We start from the raw sequence: 18615 nt of genomic DNA on the forward strand, positions 1-18615 counted from the left end.
CACTGCTGCTGCTGTTGTTATTATTAGTACCCTGAATATTAAATCATAAGTATGTCATGTAATTTGAAATACTAATTTTAAATCTTATCTATCTATACTCCTTCTTGCATGTTTAATGTAATCTCAGTCTTACTTTGCTTAAGGTATTGAGCTCTATATGTTGGCCTAGCTAGACTCCTTCTCTACAGACTGTAAGGCAGACAAGGAGAGGTTGTAATGGAGAGGCCTAGTGCCTTCCTACCCACGTGTGGAGCAGGGTGGACATGATCTTTTAAGACCCCTTCTAGTTGAACAATGAGTCATAATAATAATAGGTCACTTTATGGAATATTTCCTCTGCACCCTATTTAATGACTGTTTCAGTCACTTTATCTCATTTAATCCTCACAATAGCCCTAAGAAATAGTTATCACTACCCCCATTTTACAGATAAGAAAACAGAGACCCATGTGGGCCACATAACTCTTCTGAGATCGTTTGGGTAATTAGTGATAGAGCCTGGATCCAGACTCCTCTCTGCCCGACTCTAGAACATACACTCCTCCCTACTGTGCTTTGTCACCCAGTTACTTCTGGAAGCACTTCCTTCTTATGAGAGTGTACAAAACCATCATGTATAAAACCATGAGATGCATTATCAAGAAATCAAGAATCAGGCTGGGTGCAGTGGCTCACACCTGTAATCCCAGCACTTTGGGAGGCCAAGGTGGGCAGATCACCTGAGGTCAGAAGTTCAAGACCAGCCTGGCCAACATGGTGAAACCCCGTCTCTACTAAAAATACAAAAATTAGTTGGGCACAGTGGCACACACCTATAATCCCAGATACTCAGGAGGCTGAGGCAGGAGAATCGTTTGAACCTGGGAGGTGGAGGTTGCAGTGAGTTGAGATCATGCCACTGCACTCCAGCCTGGGTGACAGAGTGAGACTCTGTCTCCAAAAAGAAAAAAGGAAAGAAAGAAAGAAAGAAATAGAGAATCGTTAGAGTGGAGAATATTGGGCAAAGGGTGATGAGCCTTGAGTTTGAAACCCAGTTCAGCCAAAGTCTCAGGATGTGACTTGGAGCAACTTGGTTGTGCCTAAGAGAGTGTGAGCTGGGTCATTGCTGACCTCCCTTCCAGCTCTTAAATGACTTATGTGACCTAGGACAGCAGGGCAGGAAACCCATTAGTGTCCAGCCCAAAGAGACGAGGAGACGGCATCTGCCTCTCTGGGTCAGACTTCTTGGAGCTTACGCCTCTTCCTCTTGATTTTCTGCAGCATAGATTGTCTGTACACCAACACCACTCATCTCGAGGTGAACTGCCGTGTTGATGTGGTAAAGCCAGGAAACACACTGGAGATTCCGATAACTTTTTATCCTCGAGAAAGTATCAACTATCAAGAACTCATCCCCTTTGAAATCAATGGGCTCTCACAACAAACGGTCGAAATCAAAGGGAAGGGTACTGAAATGAAGGTAACGGACAGTCGGGAGGCCTTCAGGTGTGGCACCCTCCTTTGTACCCTTCTCAACCTTCTTTGCCCCCCAGAACCCCTTCCCCACTCCAGCCCCTCTGCTTCTCTGCCCCAGGCTGCTCTGTTGGAGGTCAGCCAGTCCCACTGAGATGATGTTCCTAATAACACAAAGGGGCAAATTGTCAGATCAGACTCACTGAATCATAGATCTTATTCAATACCATACTTTACTGTATCAAAGGATACAGGTAATCACAGACACTAGAGAAATATTCTTTTTCTTGGAGAAATTTGAGACTTTCTGACTCACTACCCCAAGTATATCCTTTTCCTCCTGCATCAGTGCATGTTTGTTTTCAGGTTTAATAGATAACATTTTTAAGCAATGTACAGAGACTCGTGTTTCAGTGATGGAACATCTTTCCTTAACACCCCATTGATTAGCATTCTCCAGCCAGCCACAGATCCCTGGATGATATTTGGTTCAAGGCATTCCTTTTACCCAGGCACTCTGGATAGAAAGGGAATGGTCATATTCTGCTGCTCATTCATTTCCTTCTTGTATCTAGTAAACACGTAAGGTGCTTGTCTGGTGGGATTATCTGTATTGTAATAGAAGGTTTTGCAAGATTGAAATCCTTCCAAGGCTTTCAAGAATGCATAGCATATTTCGGCAACCAGGGGAGGGATGTATTCCAGCAGCCTTCCCATCAAGCCACAGGAGCAACAGGACATTGCCAACTCATGTGTCTAGACCCAAGCTAGAGACAAGGTCTCTTCTGATGCCATTGATTCATTCATTTTCCTATTGGTCTTTCACTTGTTTATTTAGCACCCATTATGTATTGGATATTTTGGGAAGATGCAGAAGTGACTTACACATGTTCTCAGACATCTAAGAGCTCATGACTGGTGGGAGAGACGCTCTTGCCTTTTTAGACAAAATGGAAACATGTGGCTGGGTTTAAAGATAGTTGGGTGGAGGGGTGCAGTTTAGTGACTGACCACATGACAGTGACCAGGGGGTGCTGCCCATTGTGGGTCAGGGCCATTCTGCAGGGCAGGCTCAGCCTGGCCTTGGCCTGACCCAGGCACCATTTTAATCAGTGTCTTACCTGAGGACTTGGAAGCATAACTACTTTTCTGTGCCTCTATTGCTGCTATTCTAATCCAACCACCATCATCTCTCCCTCCTGCTTTCTTTCTTGCCCTCTTCAAGCCCATTCTCCATAAAGGAGCCAGAGCTCTCTCACAAACACTCCATACTTCACTGACTTCCCATTGCTCCCAGAATGAAGCCCCGTCTCCCACTTCTCACTCAGCAACAGCCTACAAGGCCTTGCAAGACCTGACCACCTCTCTAAAGTTGTCTTCTCAGGTCCTAGCTCCCAGCCTCAGGCCTTGATTGAGCCACTCCCTCTGGCTCAGGGCCTGGCCACAGGTTGTCTCCCTGCCTTAGGTTGTTCCCCAATTCCACACTCACTCTGGCTGAAATTGACTAGCTCATACCTTTCTTTAGCTCTCAATGTACACATGCCATCTTCAGAAAGGCCCCCTGAGCCCCCAGCCTAGTTTCAGCCCCCTGTAATATGCTCTCAAGGTGCCCTGAGATTTTCCTACATATATTTTAACCCAGTTGTACTTGTATAATTGTGTGATGAGTAGTTCAGTGGGTACTTTAGGCGCTTAAATGCTTATTGAGCAGGGAAATGCCCACCCAATATGAAGAAGTGAGGGCACAGAAAGACAAGGAACCACCCTTGCCTCACCAGAGAAGACATATAATGTTTATTTTTCTCTTTAACTAATGAACTCTTCTTCCTACTCTTTCTTGTCCTACAGATTTTAGTCCTAGATCCACCCAACAGGATTGTGAAGTTGGGAGCTGTCCTACCAGGGCAGGTTGTGAAAAGAACAGTTTCCATCATGAACAACAGCCTGGCCCAGCTCACATTTAACCAGTCCATTCTGTTCTCAATTCCAGAACTCCAGGAACCCAAGGTTGGTGCTCAGAGGGGCTCCTAGGGGCCCCTTCATGCTCCCTGATGATGAGGATGGCCATGCTGGCAACACAAGCAGCTCACATTTCTTGTGCATCTGTAATGTGCCAGACCATTCTAAGAGCCTTCCCTGTGCTCCGTCTGTTCATTTTCACAAAAACAGTATAGGTCTTTACACAGTGAACTAGTCCCATACTGTTTTTGTGAAAATGAACATTATTTTCATTTTGCATTTTCATTTCATTTTCCATGTCATTCATTGTCATTTGTTTATTTACATCTCCATTGTGTAGACAGGCCAGTTCTCTATTTTTGTTCATTTCAGGTGTTTCTCCTTAAGCCTTTGTGTGCATCCATGACTCTGTGCTTAAGATACATTCCTAGACTGGGCTCAGTGGCTCACACCTATAATCCCAAGACTTTGGAAGGCCAAGGCAGGTGGATCACAAGGTCAGGAGTCCAAGACTAGCCTGGCCAAGATAGTGAAACCCTGTCTCTACTAAAAATACCAAAAATTAGCCAGGCATGGTGATGGGTGCCTGTAATTCCAGCTATTCAGGAGGCTGAGACAGAGAACTGCTTGAACCCAGGAGGCGGAAGTTGCAGTGAGCTGAGATCGCGCCATGGCACTCCAGCCTAGGCAACAGAGCAAGACTCCATCTCAAAATGAAAAAAAGAAGAAGAAAAAAAAAATATATATATATATATATATACACATAAACACACCCCACACACACACACCCCTTCCTGGAAGTGGACTCATTGTGTCAAAAGGGAAAGTGTGTTTCAATATGCATGGCCAGTCTGCTCCCTGAAAGATTATCTCACTTCGCACAGCCACCAGCAGTGAGAGAAAAGCATGTTTATTATCAAGTCTACTTCCTCAAGTTCCCTGAACATAGAAGCTACCAGTCCTGGCTGCTAGCTACTCATCTTATAGTCATTAGTCTTTGCATGACCCTTGGAAATGCACCAAATATGTTTGATTCCAAGACCAGACTGCATCCATTCCTTCATGCAGTTCATTCTTACACTTACTAAATAATACAAGCTAGGTGCTAGGAATAAAAGGTGAATATGACATAGACCTTGGTCTGGTGGAGATCTCAGTCCTTGAGGGTCACAGACATATAAATAGCCCCAGGGCAGCACAGAATCTACAGAGGCAGAGTGTGAATCAGGATCAGGGCTGCTCAGAGGAGGGTTTGGGGGATGACAGAAGGCTTCCCGTGGAGAGGGGCCTGTACTGAACTTTACAGTGTGAAGAGGTGTCCCTCAACAGGTTAGGAAGGGGCGTTCCTCGTGGGCAAAGGTATATACACTTGAAAACTAGATAGAACTCCATATGGAAAGAGCACTGTGGGCCATCTGGGGATTACAGGGTACAGAGAAACTGGCTGTGAGAGGCCAGCCAAGGTAAGAGACCCTGTGGGCGTCTCATTCCAGTACCCCATGTTCCCTACTTTGCCATCCGGGCAAGGTGGGGAGGACTTGTTGCTTCTCTTTCCTTAGTAATCCAAATTAAAGTCCTTGGTTCCAGCATGTCAGGTCCCTAACAGTTTGGCCATGGCAAGTCTGCCTCTTCAGCAGGTCAGATTAAAGCTGCCGGAGTGCCCCATGCTGGCGCCAACACCCTGAGGCTAGCTTCCCACATCATGTTGGAGAAGTCTCTAAGGTGACTTTCCTGTCACCGCTCCGCAGCCCATAATCTCACTCTCTGCTGCCACCGTCCACTCACTGGTGACTGCTCAGTCCTCTGTACCAAAAGAGAGCTTCCAGATGAAAAGGGAATTGATTTCCTTAAAGCTGTCTTGGATTTGATTTTTACCAGAACTACAGGGAAGAGAAAGCTGAACAAATTCGTACAGTGGTCCTTGATTTTAGAATACATGAGTCACCTGGGGAACTTTTGAATATGCAGATTCCAGGCCCCCCCACCCCTGCCCTGACCAGAGACTCTGATTCAGTTGGTCTGGGGCAGGATCCAGGAATCTGCTATTTTTTTTTTTTTTTGCTTTTTTTGTTTGTTTGTTTGAGTTGGAGTTTCACTTTGTCGCCCAGGCTGGAGTGCAGTAGTGTGATCTCAGCTCACTGCAATCTCCGCCTCCTGGGTTCAAGCGATTCTCCTGCCTCAGCCTCCTGAGTAGCTGGGATTACAGGCGTGCACCACAAAGCCTGGCTAATTTTTGTATTTTTAGAAGAGACAGGTTTTCGCCATGTTGGCCAGGCTGTTGTTGAACTCCTGACCTCAAGTGATCCACCCACCTTGGCCTCCCAAAGTGCTGGGATTAGAGGCGTGAGCCACGGCACCCAGCCAGAATCTGCATTTTAACAACCACACAGGGAAACTGAGGCAGGGAACACTCCTTGAGAAATGCCAGAGCTCTAAGTGTTTCTTATTTCCCATTGCTATTTCCTTTATCAGGGAGGAGGAAGAAAGAAGGAAGTGCACAAAATAAGTTAGGAAAGGGTCAGGAAAGGGAAATGATATTAATCTTCAACATAGAGTAAGTCACAGAAAGCTTAAGTAATTTACCAAAGCATACACAGCTGATGGGAGAGCAGGAGTGAGATCTGACCCCTGTTCCAATCCCAGCAGCAAGACCTCTGGGAACCAAGGCCTTAGGGGCCTCCCACTCTCAGCTGCTGACTCTGGGTGCTGTTTTATTCAGGTCCTCACCTTGGTGCCCTTCCACAACATCACACTGAAGCCCAGAGAAGTCTGCAAACTGGAAGTCAGCTTTGCTCCGAAGAAGCGTGTTCCTCCCTTCTCTGAGGAAGTGTTCATGGAATGCATGGGGCTCCTGCGCCCCCTCTTCCTCCTTAGCGGCTGCTGCCAGGCCCTGGAGATCTCACTGGACCAGGAACATATTCCCTTCGGACCTGTGGTGTATCAGACACAAGCCACGCGTCGCATCCTCATGTTGAACACAGGCGACGTGGGTGCAAGGTAGGGGAGCGGTGCCTCCCACCCTAAGGCTGCAGCAGAGGCCCCTGTCCCTGTACCTGACCTGGACTTGTTCTGCAAGAGCAGTCGCTTTTTACTTCTGTCCTCTCCCTTCTACATCCCCCTGCTTCCCTCAAGATGTGACAGCAGTGGCCTCACTGGGGTGATTGCTGCTACTATGATTACTACAATTGAGATAACAAGATATTTTCTCAATGCCCGTTTCATGCCTTGACGTGGCACATGTCATAATCCAACTATGGTTCTGTGAGACCAAGACTGCTACCAACGCATTTCACAGATAAGCGAGTGGCCGACCACAGAGGGAGGACCACACAGGGCCATGGGATACCAGTGCCACCCAGAACAGAGGCAACTCTCACAGGAAGGGATTGTCGCCACCATCCAGGATCTGAACCAAGAGGCAGTGCAGGGGACAGTTAAGGCCACAGTCCCAGAAGGGTTTCTGTTCTAGCCCAGCCACTTCCTAGCTGTGTGACCTTAAGTACACGACACATGTGTATGCGTGTTGATACCTACGTTCCCTGATGTGTCACTTGTGGATAATAAGATGCAGCCACTTCCTACCCTTGGCTCAGCTCTGCAAGGGAGTGAAGTCCACCTACCCAGGGAGTGACCTTGGCCCACCTTCCCCAGTGCTTCTGCTCTGTCTGGCAGATATTTCTCCTCCTAGGTCCTAGGATAGACTCAGGGAGGTGAACCTCACAGCCCAGGCAGAGTTTCTTGTTCTCAGTAGCATTGAGGACACCCTTACAACATCCATAAACTCTTTCTTGTCTTCTTTTGTCTTGGAAAAGGTTTAAATGGGACATCAAAAAATTTGAGCCTCATTTCTCCATTAGCCCAGAAGAAGGCTATATTACCTCAGGCATGGAGGTTTCTTTCGAAGTGACCTATCATCCCACCGAGGTGGGAAAGGAGAGCCTTTGTAAAAACATTCTCTGCTTCATCCAGGGAGGCGGTCCTCTGAGCCTAACCCTGTCTGGAGTCTGCGTGGGACCACCTTCAATAAAAGAGGTTAGTAGGTGCTGCCCAGGGTGGCCCCATGGCAGGAGTGACCCCAGCAAGTGAACTCAGCCGGGCCTCCTTCAAACATGCAGGCCTGCCCCCTCCCTCCACGAGGCCTGTGAATACATCGTTTCCACTGCCGGGATATTCATTCTCCCCTCTTCATTTGGTTTATTCCTTTCCATTCTTCAGCTCTCATCTGAAGCATTACATTCTCAAGGAAGCCTGCTTTGCCATCACTGGCTAGGTCAAATTCCAAGATCTATGAGTAAAGCATTAACACCTTTCTCCTTTTCTGCGGTTTTAAAACAAAAGGCCTTGGTATAGCCCTCGCTAGCCTTGTTACTGGAAACCTAACTGAACCATCTGCTGTGTTACCTGGCAACACTGCTTATGAGAGAAATGACACCCAACCTCCCTGTCTGTAATTTTGTTAAATAATGTTATATGAATGGAATCATACAGTATGCTATGAACTTGTATTTATAAGTCTCAGCAGCAACATACACTTTCATTTCTCTTGGATAAAGACCCAGTTGTGGAATGGCTGGGTCATGTGGTAGGCATATGTTTACCTTGGTAAGAAACTGCCAAACTGTTTTCCAAAGCAGTCGTGTCCTTTTGCAATGCCACCAGCAATGTCTGACATCTCCACTTACTTCATATCCTTGTCAATAGTTGATAGTCAGTTTTTTAAATTTCAGCTATTCTAATTGATATGTAGGGTCTCTCATGGAGGCTTTATTTTCCTAATGACTAATGATGTTAAGCAACTTTTCTAGCACTTTTTTGCCAGCCCTGTATTATCTTAGTTGAAGAGTCTGTTCAAATCTTCTGTTTATTTTTAATTAGGCCATTGGTCTTCTTATTAAAGTTTCGAGAGCTCTTTGTATACTCCGAACATAAGTTTTGTGTTTAGGTCTTCAGTCTATTCGGAGTTAATTTCTGCATATAGTGCGAGATACGGATCAAAAAAAATTTTGTGCATGGATATCCAATTGTTCTAGTACCGCTTGTTGAAAGACTCTTTTCTCTCCTGAATTGCCTTGGCACCTTTGTCATTGATTGTAAATGACAATCAATTGATCATATATATGTGGGTTCTGTTCTCATCCATTGATCTGTTTGACCATCTTTATGCCAATACCACATTGTTAAATTCAATGGCCAGCTCTTTCTTGAACTATGGGGAGCATTTGACACCATAAACCCGTTCCTCCTCCTGCAAACACTTCCTTCACTTGGCTCTAGCACACCACTCTCTCCTGGGTTTCTTCCTACTCACCGGCTTCTCCTTCTCATCTTCTGTTTGTTTTTAGTTTTTTGTTTTTCTGAGACAGAGTCTCACTCTGTCTCCTGCGCTGGAGTGCAGTGGCATGATCTCGGTTCACTGCAACCTCTGCCTCCCAGGCTCAAGCGATTCTCCTGCCTCAGCTCCTAAGTAGCTGGAATTATGGGCCCCCACCACCACGCCTAGCTAATTTTGGTATTCTTAGTAGAGACAGGGTTTTGCCATGTTGGCCAGGTTGGTCTCAAACTCCTGACCTCAGGCGATCCACTCACCTTGGCCTCCCAAAGTGCTGGGATTACAGGCATGAGCCACTGAGCCTGGCCTTCTAATTCTTCTCAGCATTGGAGTTTGTCAGTCAAGAACTAGTCCTTAGATTCCTTCTTTCTTCTACATACAATCATTTCTTGTTGATTTCAGCCAGTTTCTTGGCCTTAAAAAAACACTGTTAGGCTGGACACAGTAGCTCATGCCTGTAATCCCAGCACTTTGGGAGGCCGAGGCAGGAGGATCGCTTGAGCCCAGAAGTTCAAGACCAGCCTGGGCAACATAGTGAGACCCCATCTCTACAAAACAACAACAGTAACAACAACAATCAAACTGCTATACTGATAACTCCCAAATCTTTATCTCCAGCCTGGACTCTTCCCTTGAACCCCAGATTTGTAAATTCTACTTCCTGCTTCACTAATAGGCATCTCAAATTTAACATGTATGAAACCTGAGCTCCTGATCTCTCCCTGAAACCTGCTGCTCCCACAGTCAACCCCACATCAGTGAAGAGCATCTCCATTCTGCTCATTGCTCAGACTAAAAACTTGGGTGTCATTCTTGAACCTTCTTCCACTTACACCCAAGATACCATACAGCAGTAAATGCTATTGGCTCTTCCAAGTACAACTGGAATATACCCACTTTCCACCATCCCCAGTGCTACCAGTGCCACCCAAGCCACTGTTGATCCCCACCTGGCCTATTGCAAGTGTCTTCTAGTTAGTCTCTCTTCCTCTGTCACTTCTAAGCATCTAGAGCCATTCTGTTGGAGCATAGATCAGATCAGGTCACTCTACTCAAAACACTCGTAAGTCTTCCTTTTTCAATTTAAAAAAAAAAGTCTCTACCGTGACTCCAAGGCCCTGTGCACTGTCCCCTGTCACTTTATCTACCCCTCACTCACTTCACATTTGCCACACTGGCCTCCTTGCCTTTTGTCAAAACCAGGAGCTTTGTAACTGGTATTTCCTTTGCCAGTTACATTCAGGCTGACTCAGGCTCTTCCCCAGGTCTCCCCTGCTTCATCCTTCTTGGTCTCTAATCAAATACATATGCTCAGTTAGGCCCTCCCTGATCACACTGTGTAAAAACTCTAACCCATTCCCAATCTGGTACCCCCTCTGCTTTGTCTTTCCCTTGGCACTTATTTCTATCCTGCACGCTCTGCCTTCCACTTGTGTGTCTGTCTCCCCGCACTAGAATCTCAGCTTAAGGGCAGAGATTTTTGTTATTTCATTCACTGCTACATCTCCACCACCAAGAACAGTGCCTAGCACATAGACGGTACCCATAAGTAGGTGTTGAGTGAATGAAAGAAAAAGAAACGGACCCATTGAAACTCATGATGGGAAGCACTGTTAAAGTCAGTCTTCCCCAGCGCACATTCTGTACCTCTGGCCCTGGAGACAGACCAGGGGAAGTGCCATGGAAGATGAGGTGCCTGCTTTCTTCCAGGTGGTGAATTTCACGTGCCAGGTACGCTCCAAGCACACGCAGACCATTCTGCTGTCAAACCGCACCAACCAGACCTGGAATCTGCACCCCATCTTTGAGGGCGAGCACTGGGAGGGGCCTGAGTTCATCACCCTGGAGGCCCACCAGCAAAACAAGCCCTACGAGATCACCTACAGGCCCCGCACCATGAATTTGGAGAACCGCAAGCACCAGGTAGGCTGAGGTCCCCTGACCCCCATTGGTTTCCTGGCATAATTGAAGGTGGCACTGTGTGAATGAGGTTAAAAGACACTTTGGGGCCAGGCACAGTATCTAATACCTGTAATCCCAGCACTTTGGGAGGCTGAGGAGGGTGGATCGCCTGAGGTCAGGAGTTCAAGACCAGCCTGGCCAACATGGGGAAACCCCGTCTCTACTAAAAATACAAAAATTAGCTAGGCATGGTGGCGTACAACTGTAATCCCAACTACTTGGAAGACTGAGGCAGGAGAATCGCTTGAACCCAGGAGGCAGAGGTTGCAGTGAGCCAAGATCGCACCACTGCACTCCAGCCTGGGCAACAGAGTGAGACTCTGTCTCAAAAAAAAAAAAAACAAAAACACATTTTGGAAGCTGAGAGCTCAGAGAATGTTAGATGGGGAGCACCCAGATCATGTTGGAATAGTGAGGAATTGTGCAGATTAGCAAGCTTTGGCTTCCTTTTTTCTTTTCTTTTCTTTTTTTTTTTATGTAGAGGGGATTCTCATAGAGCCAGGGGCTTGTTTCTGAAATGGGGTCCAGACCAAGCATCAAGTAATTAATGTTTCGCTTAATTGCATAAATAACGTAATGGTGACTATAACAAAATGAAAAAAAGAAAAGTGGCCATAATCTTCCACCCATTAGAAATTGAACTTTTTTCTTCTATCTTCACTACCAATCCTTATTCAGATACAGCCATAACTGTCATCATCACATACCAAATTGTACATTCAGTTTGTTTTCACTTTACAGTATAGCACTAGCATTTTTCTATTTAACTATGTTGTCTCTGTGATAATTATTTTTAATAACTGCCCAATATTTCACTGAATGAAAGTTCCACAATTTGTTTTACATTTCCATTTGTTGAATGTTTATCTACAAATTTTCATCAACATTATAACTGGTTCTTATATATACACATAACTTTTTTCTTTGGAGGGATTTTTCTTCAATAAACTCTCTGAGCTAGGGCTCAGATACATATGAACATTTTTCTGTCTCCTGAAATATATCACCAAGATGCCTTCCAAAGTATTATGTTTCTTTCCAGGGCCTCCATTATCCTCCATTAATCCTGGGTCTCTACATGCCTGATAGGTACCTAATAAAGAACACTGTGTGTCATTCTGATCACATCCTTCTTCTCCTTAGGGCACCCTCTTCTTCCCCCTCCCAGATGGGACTGGCTGGCTGTATGCTCTGCATGGGACTTCCGAGCTCCCCAAAGCTGTAGCCAGTATCTACCGTGAAGTGCCATGTAAGACCCCCTACACTGAACTTCTGCCGATCACCAACTGGCTGAACAAGCCCCAGAGGTAAGGGGATGGGGCTAGCGGTCTGGGTGGGGAGGTGGAAGGAGGACTTTCACCATCTAGCCCGGTCCTTCCCCTACTTAGGGCCTCTAGAGGATGTTGAGGGGCTCGAGGAGTCAGAGACAGAGTTCCCTGATGTGACCAGGCATTTCCTGAACACTAAGCCTCTAGCGAGATTCTTTTTCTGTGCTGTTAGTTACTTGTAAGTCTCCTGGAACAATGCCTGGCACAAAATAAGCATTTGATAAATGTTAGCTGTTTTTATCATAATGATAATCATCACTGTTATTACCAAGTATTCTGTCTTATCACCTAAGCCACTGGCCAGAGAAGCAAGTCCTTGGATCTTGTCCTTGCAATAGGAGCAGAGTGGAAATCAGAACCGGAAAGCAGAGCTCAAGGCCAACAAGCATGGTCCCCTTCTTTTACAGAGAAGGAACTCAAGTCTGGGAGATGAGGCACAGTGTACTGAAGGCTTCCTGCTTAGCATAGTGGGTAAAGGCCCGACCTAAATTTGAATCCTGGTTCTGCCAGTAACCAGTCATCTTATCTTCCTTCTCTTGGAGCATCTTATCTTCCTTCTCTTATCTTCCTTCTCTTGGCCTCTATTTAGTGACATGGAGATGACAGTGATATGTATTAATACCTCCTACGGATACTGCAAGGATTAATGCCTGTAACACACAGGCCACTTACTCAGTCCCTGGCACATAATAGGTGGCCAGTAAATGGCAGTTCCCATTATTGTTAGTGACAGGGTAAAGACTAGAACCCTGGACCCATGCACTTCCCATAAAATCAAGAGTACAGCTGGCACTTTTCCTTCATTCCTTTGGGTTAATGATCTCATTTCGTCTCCCATCTTGTATTCTCCTATGCTGCCCCAGATTCCGGGTCATCGTGGAAATACTGAAACCAGAGAAGCCGGACCTAAGCATCACTATGAAGGGCCTTGATTACATTGATGTACTGTCTGGCTCTAAGAAAGACTACAAGCTGAACTTCTTTTCCCACAAGGAGGGAACGTACACCGCAAAGGTATCTACATGGCAAAGGCACCACCCTGGAACTCAGGAGGTTTGACCCTGAGTTTGATCCTGGTGTTAGCAAGTAAAGATGGCCACCCATACTCACTGCTCCAAGACATCACAGGGTCTCTCATTCATGAGTTGTTTCACCTCATCCATTCAGTGGTTTAACAAGTATTTATGGAGCACATATGCCGTGTACTATACTGATTGCTGGTAACACGTCAGTGAGCTGAATAGGCACAATCTCTATTCTCACAGAACACACAGTCTAGCGGAGAGAGATGGGCATTACTCAAACAATTGCACTGTGGATGTATAATTACAAAATGAGGTAAGTGTTTTGAAGAAAAGGAGCGTGTGTGGATCTGTAGCTCATGGGAGAGGCCAGGATTGAAGATAACATTTGGGAATTTTTCATTTGTAGATAGATTTTTCATTTGTAGATAGTATTTGGAGCTATGATGTAGGATGGAATCACCAGGGGAAACATTTTAAAGTTAAAAAAACAAAAACAAAAAAAAATAAAGTATCTAGGAACACACACACACAGAGAGAGAGAGAGAGAGAGAGAGAGAGAGATACTGGCAAGATGCATCCAGCAGTGTGAAATCTCCTTTTCTGCAATAACTGAGTAGGCTACTCCAGTCACATCTAATCAGATCAGCATTCACAGACAGACAAGATTTTAAGAGAACCTCAAAGTCAAGAAATCATGAAACATCTAAAAAAAGTTACCATAAAATAGAAACACCTACTCAATAAATCAGAACCTCTGAAAAGAATGAGTTATTAAAGCAAACAGAAAACTTCAAGTGGATATTATCTATCCCCAAAGGGAGAAAATCATACCCATGAAATAAGGATAAGCTATTGTGACAAAGAATCAATTAGGGACTCTAGAAATGAAAAATAGAATATTTAGAAAACCATACAGGAGGGATGGACTTTATAATGGGGATTACTAATAAGCTAGAAGATGGAACTGAGTAATATCACCAGATATTACTAGCCCTTGAAGACAAAGAAATGGAACAAAATGAAATAATAACAAGCACCAGCAAGGATGTGGAGAAACTGGGACCCTCATAAACTGCTGGTGGAAGTATAACATGGTGCAGCTGCCCTGGAAAAGAGTCTGGCGCCTCCTCAAATGGTTAAACACAGAGTTACCATATGATTCACCAATTTAACTCCTAGGTAATACCCTAGAGAAATGAAAACATATGTGCACACAAAAATCTATACACAAATATTCATAGCAGCATTATTTATAAGAGCCAAAAAGTAGAGACAACCCAAATTTTCATGAACTGGTAAGTGTATAAATAGAGTGGAATTTGGCAATAAAAAGAAATGGAAATAAAATATTAATACCTGCTATAAAACGTTATGCTAAGTGAAAGAAGCCAGTAGCAAATATATGATTTGAAATGCAAGTGAATGTATGATTTGAAATGTAAGTGAATGTATGATTTGAAATGTAAGTGAATGTATGCTTTGAAATGTAAGTGAATGTATGATTTGAAATATAAGTGAATGTATGATTTGAAATGTAAGTGAATGTGTGATTTGATATGTAAGTGAATGTATGGTTTGAAATGTAGGTGAAAGAAGCCATTCATATATTGTGTGACTCCAGGTAGATGAAATTTGAAGAATAAGCAAATCTACGGAAATAGAAAGTCGATTTGTGGTACTGAGGGCTGGAGGGGATGGGTTGGGGAAAAGGGGAGTGACTTAATGGTTATAGGGTCTTAGGGATTATGAAAATGTTCTAAAGTTTATTGTGGTGATGGCTATGCTGCCTTGTGAATATACTACAAACCACTAAATAGAACACTTTAAATGATGGTTTGTATGGTATATGAGTTATATCTCAATAAAGCTGTTTCAAAAAAAGTATGAAAGGAAGTATGAGACAATGTATAAATCAGGAAGTTCTAATATATGTAATAGGAGCTCCTGAAAGAGAAACAAGATACTAGAGGGAAGAAAATATTCAACAAAATAACTGGAGAAATATTTCCAGGGCTTTTTAAGAAGATCGAGTCTTCTAATTGAACAGGTCCATCAAGTTGCCAAACAGGATGAATGAAAAAATACTTACATCTAAATACATTAGAGCAAATTTCAGAAAACCAGGATGAAAGAGAAAGTCCTAAATGATTCTAGAGGAAATAAAAGGAACTAGTAATCATGGTAACATGAGACTTCTTGTGGCAACACTAAATACAAGAAGATAATGGAATAAGTTATCCAAATGTCTGAGTGAGAATGATTGTCAATCTAGAACTCTTTTTCCAGACAAAACTCTTATGACCCCAAAACTTGGACATACAAGGACTCAAAGTAACTGACCTAGGGCCAGGCACAGTGGCTCACACCTGTAATCCCAACACTTTGGGAGGCCAAGGTGGGCTGGCATGTGCCTATAGTCCCAGCTACTCAGGAGGCTGAGGTAGGAGGACTGATTGAGCCCAGGAGATTGAGGTTGCAGTGAGCCGAGATGACACTACTACACTCCACCTGGGCAACAGAACAAAACTATATCTCAAAAAAAAAAAAAAGTAAACCACCCATATGCACAAACTCCATCTGAAAATAAATACAAAATTAAACATTTTTAAATTAACAAACCTTAAAAAATAAGTAAGTGAGCCATGTGTAGTGGCTCATGCCTGTAATTCCAACACTTTGGGAGGCTGAGGTGGATGGATCACTTGAGGTTAGGAGTTCAAGACCAGCCTAGCCAGCACAGTGAAACCCCATCTCTACTAAAAATACAAAAATTGGCTTGGCATGGTGATGCATGCCTGTAGTCCCAGCTACTCAAGAGGCTGAGGCAGGAGAATTGCTTGAACCCGGGAGGCAGAGGTTGCAGTGAGCCAAGATCACACCACTGCACTCCTTTCTAGGCAACAGAGCGAGACCTTGTCTCAAAAAAAAAAAAAAAAAGTGACTCCAAGAAGAAAGTACAAGGATATAATAAGCAAAGAATCAAAATTAAATTGATAGGTAATTTTAAATAATTGTTGAAAGACAATCTAACATAAATATTTCATATGACCTGAACATAGGAAATAGCAAGGGGAAGAATAAAATAAGGCAATGAGAAACATTTCCTCATTCTGGAGGAATTGAATGGGGTAAATAAGAGAAGTTTTCTCATTCAGAGAGAAGAGTAGGAAGAGAATAGAGATATTCATAAACTGTAGATGTAAACAAAAAGTAAGTAAAGATATGTATCAAAATAGAAGTGAAAAGACTTTGGAGTAAAAATGACAGAGTGAACCCAGATCACCAGTCTCCTTACAGTAATACATATTGAAATTAAAAATAATAACATTTTTTAAAGAATAGAAAGCATTTCTGCTTCTGGTTATAATGATTATAATAATCCATTTTATACTCCTCCCACTATAAAAAAAAAACTACATAAAACTCAACCAAATCTCTGAGGCAACTTTTCTCAGGCATTGGACAACAGGTAGCACAATACTGCAGTCCTCCAAAGGGAAGGAAAACTCATAACATGAATCCCCACGATTATCCTGGTTCTCTGCCTAAGGACAATTTCCTGACTACAGTTCAGTGAGCTAGAGTCCACGCAAAGCACAGCAGCCCCCAGAGAGCTGAGGAGGCAGAAATCAGAGTTTGGGGCAGTCAAAAAGGCTGGTCTCTACAGGGTAGGACACCAGAGAGAAAGGACCAGTGCATGAGTAAAGAGGACAGGTCAGAAGACAGCATGGGGGTTCAAACCCTCACTATCCTTGGCTAAGAGTTGGACTGCACATGTGCAGGGAGAGACAACATGAGATTTACTAGGGAACAGCTGCTATTTGGTTGATAAAGAAATAGCAATACTATGTGTTAATCAGTGCTGGGGAACATTGGAAGTCTGGCCCAGCCAGAGGAAACAGATTGCATTAATACCTCATTAAAATCCTGAAAACCCAGCTAAAATACTAGAAAAGCCAGAAGAAAGGCTTAGGAGAAAGGGCCATTCCCTTAGTATAAGGCCTTCTCTTTGTTAGCCCTTTAAAAAAAGCCTAAAACTGAGCACATACAAGTTCTACAGGGAGGACAAAATCTGGAGATTGCATCCCAGCAAGTCAGAAGGTCCTGATACATACCTTGAGCTTTACACAGATGTGCTCTAACAAAGCACAAAACCAAACCCACACAAATTTAAGTCAGTGATTCAGCTACCTCTTAGAACAAAATCAACACTGTTAAAAGGAAGACAACAGAATCCAGAATCTCTACAATGATCATCAGCATTGTCCAGTACACAAACAAAAATTACTAGACCTGTGGAGAAGGAGAAAAATGAGATCCATAGTCAAGAATAAAAAGCAGTCAACGGAAACTCACTCCAAGATGGGTCAGATGTTGGATTAAGCAGACAAAGACTTCACGGCAACTGTTCTAAACATAACGTAACATTCTCTGGGAAGACGAAAATGATAGAGAATGTGAATGAGGCAGAAAATTAAATTACAGACATAACTCAGAAATACTGTGGGTTCGGCCGGGCGCAGTGGCTCAAGCCTGTAATCCCAGCACTTTGGAAGGCCGAGTCGGGCGGATCACGAGGTCAGGAGATTGAGACCATCCTGGCTAACCCGGTGAAACCCCGTCTCTACTAAAAAATACAAAAAACTAGCTGGGCAAGGTGGCGGGCACCTGTAGTCCCAGCTACTCGGGAGGCTGAGGCAGGAGAATGGCATAAACCCGGGAGGCGGAGCTTGCAGTGAGCTGAGATCTGGCCACTGCACTCCAGCCTGGGCAACAGAGCGAGACTCTGTCTCAAAAAAAAAAAAAAAAGAAATACTGTGGGTTCAGTTCCAGGCCACCATGACAAAGCTAATATTACAGTAAAGTGAGTCACAATTTTTTTTTGTTTCCTGGTACTTATGAAAGTTATGTTTACACTATACTGTAGTCTATTAAGTGTACAATAACATTAGGTCTTTAAAAGTAATGTATATACCTGAATTATAAATTACTACTTTGCTAAATAAATCCTAGTGATCATCTGAGCCTTCAGTGAGTCATAATCTTTATGCTGGTGGAGGGTCTTGCCTAATTTCGATGTTGCTGACTGCTGACTGATCAGAGTGGTGATTACTGAAGGTGGGGGTGACTATGGCAATTTCCTAAAATTAGACAACAATGAAATTTGCCGTATAAATTAACTCTTCCTTTCATGAAAAATTACTCTGTAACATGTGATGCTGTTTGAAAGCATTTTACCCACAATATAACTTCTTTCAAAATCAGAGTCAGTCTTCTCAAATCCTGCTGCTGCTTTATCAATTAAGTTTATGAATATGCTAAATCCTTTGTTGTCATTTCAACAATGTTCATGGCATCTTCACCATAAGTAAATCCCATCTTGAGAAATCACTTCCTTTGCTCATCCATAAGAAGCAACTCAACATTCATTCAAGTTTTATAATGAGATTGTAGCAATTCAGTCATATCTTCAAGTTCCACCTTTCATTCTAGTTCTCTTGCTATTTCTACTACATCTACAGTTACTTCCTCTACTTTTCAAGTTACTGAAATCTCGAAC

The 18615-nt window shown here is 43.7% G+C and overlaps 1 protein-coding gene across 1 annotated transcript in view; it reads left to right on the forward strand.

Annotated features, from left to right (window-relative positions):
• The window catches only part of HYDIN (HYDIN axonemal central pair apparatus protein), a 480054-nt gene that overhangs the window by 444619 nt on the left and 16820 nt on the right, over positions 1–18615 (forward strand). Inside the window, exons 79-85 of the mRNA XM_007993708.3 lie at positions 1261–1459; positions 3301–3459; positions 6131–6408; positions 7224–7443; positions 10451–10663; positions 11846–12009; positions 12894–13044. Coding sequence (XP_007991899.3) covers positions 1261–1459; positions 3301–3459; positions 6131–6408; positions 7224–7443; positions 10451–10663; positions 11846–12009; positions 12894–13044 — 1384 coding nt within the window. The remainder of the gene's footprint in view (positions 1–1260; positions 1460–3300; positions 3460–6130; positions 6409–7223; positions 7444–10450; positions 10664–11845; positions 12010–12893; positions 13045–18615) is intronic.

This window comes from Chlorocebus sabaeus, chromosome 5, assembly GCF_047675955.1.
Source record: "Chlorocebus sabaeus isolate Y175 chromosome 5, mChlSab1.0.hap1, whole genome shotgun sequence".
NCBI lineage: Eukaryota > Metazoa > Chordata > Mammalia > Primates > Cercopithecidae > Chlorocebus > Chlorocebus sabaeus.